At 43.6% G+C, this 13,363-nt stretch overlaps 1 protein-coding gene across 3 annotated transcripts in view; it reads left to right on the top strand.

Annotated features, from left to right (window-relative positions):
• The window catches only part of AGY1 (Albino or Glassy Yellow 1), a 44,827-nt gene that overhangs the window by 21,932 nt on the left and 9,532 nt on the right, over positions 1–13,363 (top strand). The window contains exons 6-18 of one of the 3 annotated variants that reach the window (XM_048707289.2): positions 1,070–1,183; positions 1,490–1,603; positions 1,721–1,888; positions 2,628–2,803; positions 2,926–2,992; positions 3,249–3,395; positions 7,073–7,168; positions 7,261–7,329; positions 8,768–8,869; positions 10,755–11,006; positions 11,256–11,323; positions 11,410–11,527; positions 12,823–13,062. In XM_048707289.2, coding sequence (XP_048563246.2) covers positions 1,070–1,183; positions 1,490–1,603; positions 1,721–1,888; positions 2,628–2,803; positions 2,926–2,992; positions 3,249–3,395; positions 7,073–7,168; positions 7,261–7,329; positions 8,768–8,869; positions 10,755–11,006; positions 11,256–11,323; positions 11,410–11,527; positions 12,823–13,062 — 1,731 coding nt within the window. The remainder of the gene's footprint in view (positions 1–1,069; positions 1,184–1,489; positions 1,604–1,720; positions 1,889–2,627; positions 2,804–2,925; positions 2,993–3,248; positions 3,396–7,072; positions 7,169–7,260; positions 7,330–8,767; positions 8,870–10,754; positions 11,007–11,255; positions 11,324–11,409; positions 11,528–12,822; positions 13,063–13,363) is intronic. The other 2 variants (XM_048707291.2, XM_048707292.2) reach the window with 2 other exon arrangements.

The following is a 13,363-nucleotide window of genomic DNA, read 5'->3' as shown; positions in this document are numbered from 1 at the left end:
TGGACAAGATGATGTTGCATCTGCTCCGATTGGTAGTGTGCTGAGGTGGACAAGATGATGTTGCATCTGCTCCGATTGGTAGTGTGCCGAGCTGGACAACAGAGCAAGAGGAGCACCTGAAGGTGTATTCAAGGAAGCATGGTAATAGTGTTGCACATCAGGGGGAGCAACTAGACCAGCCACTGAAGGAACAACAGGGTAGTACGGATCTGATTTCCATCTCTCATGGGTATCAGGCTGAAGGGTGGTAGCTACAAAAGGTCCTTCTTTTGCTCCGTTTATCTCTCCATAAGTTGTCGTACAAAGAAAATAGCTTCCATGGTCGACCTCCCAGGCATGAAACCAAACTGATTCTTGGTCACACTTGTCATTTTTCTTAAGCGGTGCTCAATGACTTCTGCTAGCTTAATTGTTGTCTCATCAGCTTAATTCCATGGCAACTAGTACAACTTTGAACATCCCCCTTGTTCTTGAAGATTGGTACTAATATACTCTGCCTCCATTCTTCGGTCATCTTGTTTGATCGAAAAATGAGGTTGAAAAGCTTAGTTAGCCATACTATCGCTATGTCTTCAAGGCTTCTCCACACCTCAATGGTATACAATCAGAGGCCGTCGCCTTGCCTTCTTTCATCCTTTCTAAAGCCTCCCTGACTTCAATCTCCTGGATTTGTTGCACAAAACATCTGTTCATATCATCAAAGGAGTCGTCCAGCTCAATGGTAGATCTCTCATTCTCCCCATTGAACAGCTTGTCGAAGTATTCTCGCTATCTATGCTTGATCTCCTCATCCTTCACTACGGCTTACAAATATTCATCCACGCAATGTCTGAAGATAAATGAGAGGGCAAAAGACACAAGCCTCAAGTGATGACTGACTTATGATTATTATTATATCAGGTTATTTTGATGGTTTGGCAAATCTCTTTATTTTGAAACAATTAGTGTATCTCAAAGATAGGGGCAAAATCTAGTGCAATTGTAAAATGTAAGCCATGGGTGATGATCTAAACATAAAGAGTTTGTAGATTAGTTTCTTTGTTTAAGGTATATTGTTTTATTTTGGCAGGGCAGAAGATGGAGTGATGGACTCCACCAAGCAATTGAGGCAAAAGAAGGTGTGCAGATACAGAATGAAACCATAACCCTCGCATCTATAAGTTACCAGAACTTCTTTCTTCAGGCAAGTGACGATCCTTTCGTTCTAATCCTTAAATGTTATTGACCTCTGCGAAATGGTAAGTGCCAATAAGCCAATAATCATTGACTGGCTATATCATCTTCAACGCTAATTGAGCTTTAACAGCCGCTAACCATTGTTGAGCATTCATCTAAAAAGCCCATTGTTGAGCATTTCCGTTGATAGTGGTAAATTGTAAATGTTATGAAGAATGTATGGCTCACTGTGCTAGATTGATCACTCTCTTCCGTTTACTTTTGGAGATGTTCACTGGGTTATTTGGCAGGAAACTGATACGTTTTATGACAGTTTCCGAAACTCTGTGGCATGACTGGAACTGCAGCTACAGAAAGACAGGAGTTCGAGAGCATATACAAACTAAAAGTTACAGTTGTTCCAACGAATAAGCCTATGATAAGGAAGGTGATTGCCATCCTGTTTCATTGTGCACATTTAATTTGTAGTAATTGTAGGTCTCTCGATTCAATTTTCCAAGTCCCCCCTTTCTGAGAATATTCGACTATGCTTCTTCCTTTGCAGGACGATTCAGATGTTGTTTTCAGAGCAACAAGTGGAAAATGGCGTGCTGCTGTTGTGGAGATATCAAGAATGAATAAAGCTTGCCGTCCTGTGCTTGTTGGTACAACTAGTGTTGAGCAAAGTGAAACTTTGTCTGAACAACTACGTGAAGCAGGGATTCCTCACGAGGTATGCTTGTTAGCTTCACAAACGGTACCTAGTCCTGCCTTCCCTGTTTAGCACAACATCGTCACTGTCACGTTAATGGAAACTGCATAATAGTACAAAATAAAGTTTTTGGCTTTCTGCCTTCTCGCACTCCACATAGTTAACTAGTTCTTTTTTCTTTCAAAATTTAGTTTGTTAGCAACTTTCTGTTAAATAGACTTTGTAAGTTTATTTAGGATCAGGTCCGGAATGATGATGTACGTGATAGAGTTGTGGTAGCACCGATTGAAGAGAAGCTTGTCCAACATCGTCTGAGATGGTTTGGGCATAAACAACGGAGGCCCCCAGAAGCGCCAGTGCGCAGCGGACAGATAAAGCATGCTTATAGTGTCAAGAGAGGTCGGGGTAGACCAAACTTGACATGGGAGGAGTCCGTTAAGAGAGATCTGAACGATTGGAATATCAGCAAGGAACTAGCTATGGACAGGGGTGCATGGAAGTTAGCTAGCCACATGCCAGAACCATGACTTGGTTTTCGAGATCTTATGGGTTTCAACTCTAGCCTACCCCAACTTGTTTGGGACTAAAAGCTAAAAGACTTTGTTGTTGTTGTTGTTGTTGTTGTTGTTGTTGTACAGACTTTGTAAGTTTATTAAATGTACTCCAGTTTACGTCTCCTCACCCTCTAGTTTGCGCCTGTTATATTTCCCAAGATCTCTAAAGCAATCTGAAGTTTTTTATTTTCAACTTTCTTTTGAAGGTCCTTAATGCTAAACCAGAGAATGTGGAGAGGGAGGCAGAGATTGTAGCTCAGAGTGGACGCCTTGGTGCAGTGACAATTGCCACCAATATGGCAGGACGTGGCACTGATATTATCCTTGGAGGCAATGCGGAATTCATGGCCAGGCTGAAGTTGCGTGAGATGCTTATGCCAAGGTATTTAAGATCCTTGTCAGCAGAATTCCCAAATAGTATCAGAGACACCGCATCTGATTATTTCCCTCTACAGGTGCTCAACATTGCTTATATCTTCTTTTGATTCTGAAATCATGTTGCAGAATTGTCAATCCAGTTGATGGTGTCATTGTGTCCAAAAAGCAGCTTCCACCAAGAAAGACATGGAAGGTAAATAATGAACTATATGTTCAGTAGTTATTTTAATATGCATATGATGACTAGTTATGCAGAGGCCGAGAGTGATCTTAGCAATTGTATCATCTTGATGTAATGATCTGAGTTCAATAAAAGCTTCCTTATCAAAAAAAAGTAATGACTAGTGGCCTTCAAGATTCTGTGAATTATTCTTTAGATTGTTGCGTTATGATTTAATATGTGATGAAGTTCAGTTCCCAATGGCTTATTGCACTATCCCCTCTTCCAGACAAATGAAAGCTTGTTCCCTTGTGAACTTTCAGAAGATACACTATCATGTATCAAAGATGCAGTTGAAGTGGCTGTCAAAGAATGGGGAGAAAAGTCATTACCTGAGCTAGAAGCTGAAGAGCGTCTCTCCTACTCATGTGAGAAGGTAGGCCTTTTGAAGTTATCACAAATTTTTGTATGCTCTTTTAAGAGATATTTGGGTTACTTAAGTATCTATCACCAAATGATTATTCCACATGTATTTTTAGTTGAAATCTGAAGTATAAGTGTTAAAATAGGTGTCGAATATTGTGGTACAAGTTGTGGTACAGTTGGACTTATAATTAGCGGAGCGTTAGGTGTTTGAGCCGAACATGTGTAACCTGGGCATATTATATAAGGGGACTGCGGGGTAGCCAAATAGACTAGACATAAGCTGCTAGGCAAGACAGATATCATGAGAGGGACGGTCTGGCTCCCGTGGCAGGGGTGGCCGGACTGGCCATGCGTGGTGGTCAGAGCGCTGTCTGACGGCCTCAGCTGGCTTATCATCGACTGTATCATGTGATTTTGTACATGGGGAGGAGCGCCCATAGTCATCCTTGGGGATGTATCCATGTTGGTGAATCTCGTTAACAAATCTCGGTGTCGTGCTTGTGTGATTGCTTGTCCTTGACGGATCAATGTGCGCCTCGAATTTTTCTAACAAGTGGTATCAGATCAAGGTTTCAAGGAGGTCATTGTCTTGATCTAGAAGATGAAGAGTAGTCGGGATCGGCAGCCACAAGTCGCTGGATCAAGTTATCAGATTGATCATGATGGTAAGTTTCGGATCCGAGTCAGAGAGTTCTCTTGTAGGGGCTGGCGAGTTGGCCTAGGGGGCTGGCCGAGCCAGGCCAGGAGCAACGGCCCATGCTGGCACGAGCTGGTCTATGAAGGGGCTGCATGCAAAGGGGTTGAGACCCAGGCGCTGGATGTTCAGCCTGGAGTTGTGCGTGGATATCGTGAGGATTTGTTTCAAAAATAGACATCGGCACAAGGACTAAGAGTCAGGCCGTGATGCCATCAAGAAAGAAATCGGCATACGTGTGGTGAATAAGGAGTTTGGCTAGCTAGCTTTGTTGATGTCCTTTTTTTTGTTCACGTGGGAAGGCTACAAGGGACTTTGCTTTAGTTTTCATCATGGCGATGGCGTGGGGTTGATTCAAGACGGTGTAGACATGAGAGCTTGAAGTCGACGGGCGCGGGTGGCATGTACAACCACCATGGAGTCATGTTGAAGGTGGAGCTGGGGTCTAATGGGACACTAAACTCGATGCTGACAGAGGTTACGGCGTAAGTCAAAATTATTTCAGCAGGAAAAGCGAGGGGCATGTTGTTCGGGCTGGGATCCAGTGGTTCGAAGGATACATGAGACTTGGCATCGGTCGGTGATGACCGGTTGTTCTCTGCAGTGAGGATTGAGGTGGTGTGGGTTCGCGACCTAGTATATTCGTCAGGGACAACAAAGGCTTGGACGGTGATAGCGGCGAGGCGTGCGGTAAGCATGGGACACAATGATAGATCATATCACTGGTGGTCAGACTTGTGGTTCGACGAAGTGTAGAGAGGATGGTGAAGCAGTCTTGGCGAGTACCAGGTTTGAGTTGGTGACTAGAGCTATCAAGTATGACGTGTCAGATGGATGAATGTTGACCATGGAGAATATGCAAAAGTGGCGGAAAGTTTGAATGTCAAAACCTTGGAGAGTACATGGCCGTATATTATGTGGTGTTCAGTGCACATGACAAAGTGCGGATGACAAATGCAAAAAGAGGCGGGGTACTATAGCTACGGGACATATAGACTGTTAAGAAAAAAGGATGAGACAAATGCGAATTTGACTCGAGAATCGAGATGACTAAAGGGCAGCCAAGAATTCCTTTAAGTTCAAACATGCAGTCAACAATAGCGATAATGGTGAGCTCGGAAGTTCTTATATGTGGCATCTAATATACGAGTTGTTCACTTTCACACAGATCAAGAGGCTCCCAGGGTGACGATACAATGGTGTTGTTGATATGGTGACTTTATGGTCGGTGTGTGATAGAGTTGACGGATACTCTGGGAGATTGGTAACACAAAACAAGAGTGCAGAAACATAACTTTTGCGGGAGCATTGACTATAATGGAGAAAAAGATGGAACTATAGTTGCAGGTGGAGTCATGTGAAGTCAAGGGTGTAGCAGCGAAACTCATGATTAATGGTTCAAGTCCAAGGCACACGAAGATTTGCACATGGTGGCTTCAAGATAGTGAGGTCATATTCGCCAAGGTGGAGTGTTAAAATATGTGTCAAATATTTTTTCTGAGAAAACGCAAAAGACCTTTGCGTTTCTTTTCATTGGAAAGGCAGGAAGTCAGTTACAGTCGTCCTAGGACGAACAATCGAAGATCGGGTACAACGCTCAGTGCACATCACATGAAGGTGGTAGGACTACTCTAAGGCCTGCTGCTTCGGCCTTTGCCCAGGAACAGGCTTCCTCCTTGATCCGGTCGACTAGCGTGCCTAGGGAGGGCATCGTGTTATCGAAGACACACCGGTTCCTATGCTTCCAGACCAACCACGGTACGAGTAGTGCAACAGATTGTAGGGCCTTGCATTGTCTTGCGGTGTGCTGTCCTTGGCGTGCTGCCACCAGTCCGTGAGGGTGGGCTCCTGGTTGGGAATCGGTGCCGGCATGCGTAGCCAGGCCAGGGTCACCTTAAGGCTAGATGCTCCACCAAACAGGGCAAGGATTTCCTTGGCAGCAGTCACGTCGGTCTCCGTGGCATGGCAAAAGTGCTTGACATTATCAACGTATAGAGATATAGCCGGTATCGGCCTCCGTGATGCAGCGGCTGGAGGATGCCTGTTTCATGGGCACGCCGTATCAGCTGACTGAGAGTGTCGACCGTGAGCACGAACAGCTGCGGGGACAAGGAGTCACCCTGCCGCAGCCCTACCTTATGCCATATCGGTGGGCCTGGCACACCGTTCATTAGGACCCGGGTGCTCGCCGAGGACAGGAGGATGGCGAACCAGATACACAATCACAGTAGTTCTCCCTTTACTACCCTAGCTGATCAGATGGAACGTAAGGTAGCAAGCACAGGAGCTGGGCAACCCAACTGTTGACCAAAGACATGATTTGGAGCCGATGCATATAATGCCGAGCTCGGGACGCCGAATTGTGCTGTAAATCTATTCGGACTTTTGTTTGGCAACACATCTGTTGCCTTATAGAGCCCCTGGCAATTTTATGCCGAGGTATGTACGTGAGACCACTTAACAGGCGGAATAAAAAACGATACCGAATAAGAATTTTGGTTCACTGAAATCTGATTGATATGTCAAAACGTAATCTTATAGAAGGTACCATAATCACCAAGGCCATTTTACATGTTGGGGGTCTAGGGCTAAGGGAAAAGCTCTATACAGGTTCTTGAGCGAAGTTGTGGTCTGCAAAACGCTTTGCACCTTCCTGCCGCACGTCTGCGCCACTTTCGCCCGAATAAGAAAGATTCCTTTAAAGGAATGGTCTTCGTCCATGTATATGGAACCGGGCTCGGAAAGAGTCCTAGTGGGTCCGAAGGATGAGTAGGTTTTGATTCGCCTGCGGTGGCGTTGTGTTTTGTGTGTGGTTTGTTCGGTTGTTACCTTGATACTTTGTGCTTGGTGGTTGCTTTATTTATAAAGCGGGGCGAAAGCCTTTTTAGGTATAGCACCATCAGAAACTGCTATTCTGATCTCTGGATATTCTGTTAAGACCCCTCTCCACAGGCATAGGAATCCAGACTCACCTATGTATTTTTACATGTCAGGGACCGACACGTGATGAAGTAATTGCAACTCTGAGAACCGCATTCATGAAGATAGCAGATGAATTTAAGATTTACACAGAGGAAGAAAAGAAGAAGGTTTGCACATAGAAAGGATATTTTATTTGTTTATCTTTGCTATTGAAGACCATAGTGATGAACTGATTATGGCATCATCGTCATTTATTCAGGTCATTGCGACAGGTGGGCTTCATGTAGTAGGAACTGAACGACATGAGTCCCGCAGAATTGACAATCAGGCATTCCCTCAGTTTCAGAATAGATGCCTTTTCAGCCTCTCCAGCTTTTTTCAAAATACTTGTCATTCTACACTCCCAATGCAGTTTTAGTTATTTATTCCTATTTTACCTTCATCAGTGCCATGAAAAAATATATCTAGATACTCATATGCCAGCTTGCACTTCCCTATTTTTCTAGTTCCCCTGCCTGCTGTGACTGTTTGAACTATTCCAAAAAATTTAATGCACTTGCATGGAACATCCATTTCTACTTTAGCCATAAAAAATCTCGTACTCCAAAACTGTCAGAACTTTACTGCCTTCGGAGGATAAAGAGATGGGGCAACATTGACATTTTACTCAAACCCTTAATTCTTGAGCCCAACTCTAAAAGAACATCCATTCTGAAATGGAGGGAGTACTGTTCAAGGTATTTTCATTAGTATGCAAAAGTTGGCCTCCTGCAGAATGAATATATAGAGAAGTCGGCTTCCCGCAAAGAAAAGCTGAAAATTGACCTTGTAGCCTTACGCAAATCAGAAATGGAGGGAGTACCCATTCAAGCTATTGTCATCAATACGCAAAAATTGGTTTCCCGCAAAAAAATGCATGCCGAAAATCGGCCATATAGTCTTACAAAAATCAGATGAGATGGAGTACTATGATCTTTTGAGGCCTGTCATGATTTTGGAGTCTTCACAATCATGATAATTTTTAGGGAATGGATGGAGTTATATGATTTTTGGCTTCTCGTCATGATTTTGGAGTCTCCATCTGTGCCAAGTTTTGGGTGCAACAAATGTTGGAGTCTCCATCTGTGCACAGATTGCAATATTATCTTGTCATGTGCAAATGGAGCAATCTAGTGTTTCTTGGGATTACTCTTTTATTTCAAAGATGTGAAGCATCATAACATATGCTTCACAAGATGTTGAGTTTCAGAAAAAAACGTAATCAAAGATTTTTGACAAGTAATGCGCATTATCCTATATCAACATGAATTGTCCTTATTAGGGATATTTTTTCAGAATGAATAGTATTAAAACTATTGGTAATTGAGCAAGTAGCAGGCCAGCTATTTTCTTGCTTGAATATACAATCCATACATTAGAGGATTGGGGAGGAAGTAATAATTGTAATAACGAGTTAATTAAGATAATTCAATACTCTTTAGGCCATCAAATGGGTGATTAGATGGTCGACATGGGATGACAGGCTTGACTCTAGTATGAACCATTAGATTTAGCTAGTAGAACAGAAAAAATAAATCATTTGGGGTCACAATGGGGTTAACTTCGCAAAGAACAGATCTACCTATTATATGTTGAAAACACCGAAACATTTACCAACTTCCCAACAGGGGTATGATCCCTTCAGACTTGGTTGTGTATCATACCACCATTGTATCTTTTTATAGATCCATCATTACCTTTGATTGGTTTGCTTTTATCTGGTGTAGCTTCGTGGCCGAAGTGGCAGGCAAGGGGATCCTGGGAGCTCTCGCTTCTTTCTTAGTCTTGAGGATAACATCTTCCGAATCTTCGGAGGTGACCGGATACAGGTCTATTTTATTTCCTTCCTTTATTTTATATTATTCCCTTAGGGTAACGTGGCAGCAATATCAAAGGCTGCACAAAGTACATTGTTGCATTCAAAGCCCTGTCATTTAGCATTTCCCATCTTTTCTGTTGTACTGTACAACTTTACTTGACTCCACTTAAAGCTTCTGATTAATAGAATATTTGGTCAACTTGAAGTTTCGATTATTCGATAATCTGTATATTCCTCATTCATGAAGGTGGTGTGCAACGAATTCGAATCCGTTCGCTGCTAAACAAAGCACCTCATGCCTTCATAATGTAGTTCACCTACCTCTCGCAACTACTAAGTGTCATAAAAAGTTCAGATTAGACCATCAGAATATTATGGAAGATATGGGTCCATGTGCAGTTCAAAGCAATCGCTTCTGCTTGCAATAAGATGCCCTTAGCCAAAAAAATGAAAACCTTGCACAATTCTTCTGCTACACACATCTAAGCTTTTAGTCCGAAGTTCCAAACCTGTTTTAAATAGTACCCGCAGCAGTAATAAATTCGATGTTTTACTACCAGTTACAAGCTTTATGTGGGGGCAGTATCCAAACTAGAACTTGCAAGCAAAGAATTGCTCAATCAATACCATCTACTTTAGGCATGTCTTTTTATAATTTGTTAAATCTTAAAGTCCAGTCCTTCCTACAGATTAGTGAATTAGGAGGGGAGAGGTTCTGTGTTGTAGGGTGAAACCCTAGGGAAGATCTTTTCACACTTGGAGGGGGGAAAAGGATGAACACACAAGAACACAAGGGGGAAAATCACTCAAACATACCCAAATCGCACATCCACTAGAGTAGCATACATGAGATCCACAAGCATACAAGAACAATTCAAGGAAAATAGCACTAGGGTAGAGTTCTTCCCACTCCAAGGAGATGAGGTCTTGATGTTGATCTTCTCCAAGAGGAGGCCTTGATAATCCACAAGGATTCTTCCCAAAGAGGGGTCTTGATCTCCAAGAGGAGGGGATACAAGGAGCAAAGCTCTCTAGTGTATCATATACTTTGCTAACCCTAGAAATGAGCTAGATATGGAGTACTTCTAGGCTAGGGACGAATTGGGGGGAAAACGGGGTTACAAGGGTCATTTCTCCCTAAGTGCGCGCAGGCACAGCCGGACATGTCCGGGCACCCAGGGTAAAGAGGCCGGGTACTCGGGGTCATTAGCGAGGAGGTGGCCGGGCACCCGGGGGTGAGGTCCGGTCACCCGGGGTAGCGCCCAGGGAGGGGGGCCGGGCACCCGGGTGTGTGAAGGCTCGGGCACCCGGGGTAGTCAGGGGGCCGCGCCCCACGGGGCCAGCCGGTGCGGGCACCCGGGGGTGGATGGTGCGGGCACCCGGGGGTGGAGGGTGCAGGCACCCGGGGTGTCCAGAGAGCCTCCGGTGCTTCGTGTCTTGGAGCTCTTCCTTCTCCTTCTTCTTGAGGCTCTTGCCTCTTCATGAACTTCTCCTCGATACCTAGTCATGCACAAAATTTCCGTTTGAGGTAGAAGCCATTTCTCATATGAAATCAAAGGGAGCTCGAAGAGAAAAGAGGCAACCTCGGTTTCGATTTCACGTGCATGGGCTCTCGTCATTGGTCCATTTGGTGTTCGAGGTGATGATGTCCATGGGGATGACCGTAGGATGCTCCGCATCATTCTGTTTGTCTAGGAACAGAAAAGACAGGGCATTCTTTCAATGTGCATCCCAAATATGAAATGTTTATACTGCAAGAGTTTATCTGGTACACTTTGAGTCTCAGACCACACCATTCAGCACATGTGGCTTTTACAGACTACTGTTTCAGCATTCCATGAGAGTTAAAAATAGTGTACATTCAAATTGAAAACATTGCGAACTGTGTCATGTAGGGTCTGATGCAAGCTTTCAGAGTTGAAGATCTTCCTATTGAATCAAAGATGCTAACAAGGGCCCTAGATGAAGCTCAACGGAAAGTTGAGAACTACTTTTTTGATACCAGGAAGCAGCTATTCGAGTATGATGAGGTATTAAATAGCCAGCGGGATAGGGTATATGCAGAAAGAAGACGTGCCCTAGCATCTGGTAGCCTGGAGTCACTTATTGTGGAGTATGCTGAATTAACAATGGACGACATATTAGAGGTTAGTTAGTAGGTACCACCATTTTCATAACAGATTTATTTTGGTAATTTCTCCTAATTATTTAAAGCCAAAGTTTACAACTGCAATTGAAAGTTAGCAACTAGGTACCCTGAAATGATGCTAGTTTTCAATGCTTGTAACACTAGCCTCCTAGGAGGACTGTACTCTCCCCATCTTTTCAATGCAATGAAGCGCAAACCCTTTGCGTTTTCTCGAAAAAATGATGCTAGTTTTTCATCCTATTTGAAGGCAAACATAGGTCCTGGTACCCCAAGGGAAAGTTGGGATCTTGGCAAGCTGATAGCTAAAGTTCAACAGTGAGTTTTCTGATATTATGTATATTTCAGGCGATCTACTAAGTGATTTATGATCTCCTTCATAATGTTTCTATTTTTTTTTCTAGGTATTGTTACCTTTTAAATGACTTGACACCCGAACTGTTGGAGAGTAAATGCTCAAGCTACGAGGATTTACAAGAGTACCTTCGAACCCGAGGGCGTGAAGCATACTTCCAAAAAGCTGTTAGTTGCTCTTTCTGGTCTCATGGGTAGAGTTTTCTTGCATGATACACACTGAAAATTATAAAATAGTTAGATTAATGCAACAGATGTTTAACCATTGAAAACAAGAATGGAAATTTCACCTTGCAAATACATATGAATATATTTTACTACTCCCTCCGTTCCATAATGTAGTGCATATAGATTTTTTGAAAAGTCAAACATCACAAACTTTGAACCAATTTATAGAGAAAAACATTTACATCTTGAGTGTCAAACCTATATCATTAGATTCATCATAAGATGTAGTTTTTTTTTTGAGAAAACGCAAATGGCTTTTGCGTTTCATTGCATTGGAAAGAAAGAGAATGTACATCTTCCTAGGAGGCAGGGTTACACAGCCGCCAAGAGATCAGTGGACATCCCAGGATGATGGCAAAACGACCCTGAGCCCTCGAGCCCCGGCCTTTGCCCAACATCGGGCTTCGTCCTTAATCCTGTCGACAAGCTCATTGAGCGATGGGCTCATATGGTCAAAAACACACGCGTTCCTATGCTTCCAGATCATGCACGGCACCAAAAGCGCTGCAGATTTCAGCGCCTTGCGGAGCGCTGGCGGTGTGCATTCCCTCGCGCGCAGCCACCAGTCCAGGAGCGAGTCGCCGTGCTCGGGCGCCGGCGCCGGTAAGCGCAGCCAAGAAAGGACCTCATGCCATGTTTGCCTAGTGAAAGGGCACGTGAGCATCAAGTTCCCGATCGTCTCCGGTTCCTGGTCTCACAGAAGGCACCGCAGGTGGTGCTGCAGGCCACGGCGTGCGAGCCGCTCCGCGGTCCAGCAGCGATCTTGACATGCCAGCCAATGGAAGAATTTCACTTTTGGTGGCGCCCAGCTCCTCCATATGAGCTTCCAGGAGTGGCATACCGCTCCCTGGAAGGTGGCCCGGTAGCAAGACTGAGCGGAGGGAGTATTATAATGTGGTTTCATATTTTATATAATTGATATTATATATATAAATAGTTTTCTCTATAAACTCAGTCAAAGTCTACAAAGTTTGACTCTTCAAAAAATCTATACGCACTACGTTATGGAACGGAGGGAGTATCATAATATGGCCAACCCAATCTCAGCAGAAAAATTAAGCAATAGCTTTCTCAGTTCAGACTTAGATTCAGAGATCAAAGGTGCTTTCTTCAAATGACACATGATAAAACAATATCTTCAAAGTAGTTTTGGCCTCATTATATCAGGAAGTTTGGCAAAAACAAGCTGTAATTCCACATTTGCATGTTTCCTAACTTATCTGTTTATATGGCAGGAAATTGTGGAGAAGCAAGCTCCAGGCTTGATGAAGGAAGCCGAGCGATTCCTAATCCTAAGCAATATTGATAAGCTCTGGAAAGAACACTTGCAAGCTTTAAAGTTTGTGCAACAAGCTGTTGGGTTAAGGGGCTATGCTCAACGAGACCCCCTTATCGAATATAAACTTGAGGGATATAATCTTTTCTTGGATATGATGGCTCAAATCCGGAGAAATGTTATTTATTCTGTATATCAGGTTTGTCCACCCCTAATGTCTAACTCATCCTTCCTTTATTTCCCTTATTAAAGGGATATGGATACTACATTATTTTATCATTTTTGTTACCTTTTAGTATTTTTTTCCTGAATACGCACGGCTGTGCGTATCATATGATATAGAAGAAATGGGAAAGACCCCGTGATATGTTACAAGATGCGCCTACACGCAGGCAACGCCCAGTCCACTCCACCTACATCGAAGACAATGGAGTGGATTACTCGCCACATGCCCACCGCGAAACCGCCGCTAGGAAGCCATCTAACTCCCGACCTACAAG

Source organism: Triticum urartu, chromosome 3A, assembly GCF_056163025.1.
Source record: "Triticum urartu cultivar PI428250 chromosome 3A, HENAU_Tu73, whole genome shotgun sequence".
NCBI lineage: Eukaryota > Viridiplantae > Streptophyta > Magnoliopsida > Poales > Poaceae > Triticum > Triticum urartu.
The sequence above is the reverse complement of the archived record's forward strand: the minus strand, read 5'-3'. Positions and strand labels throughout refer to the sequence as shown.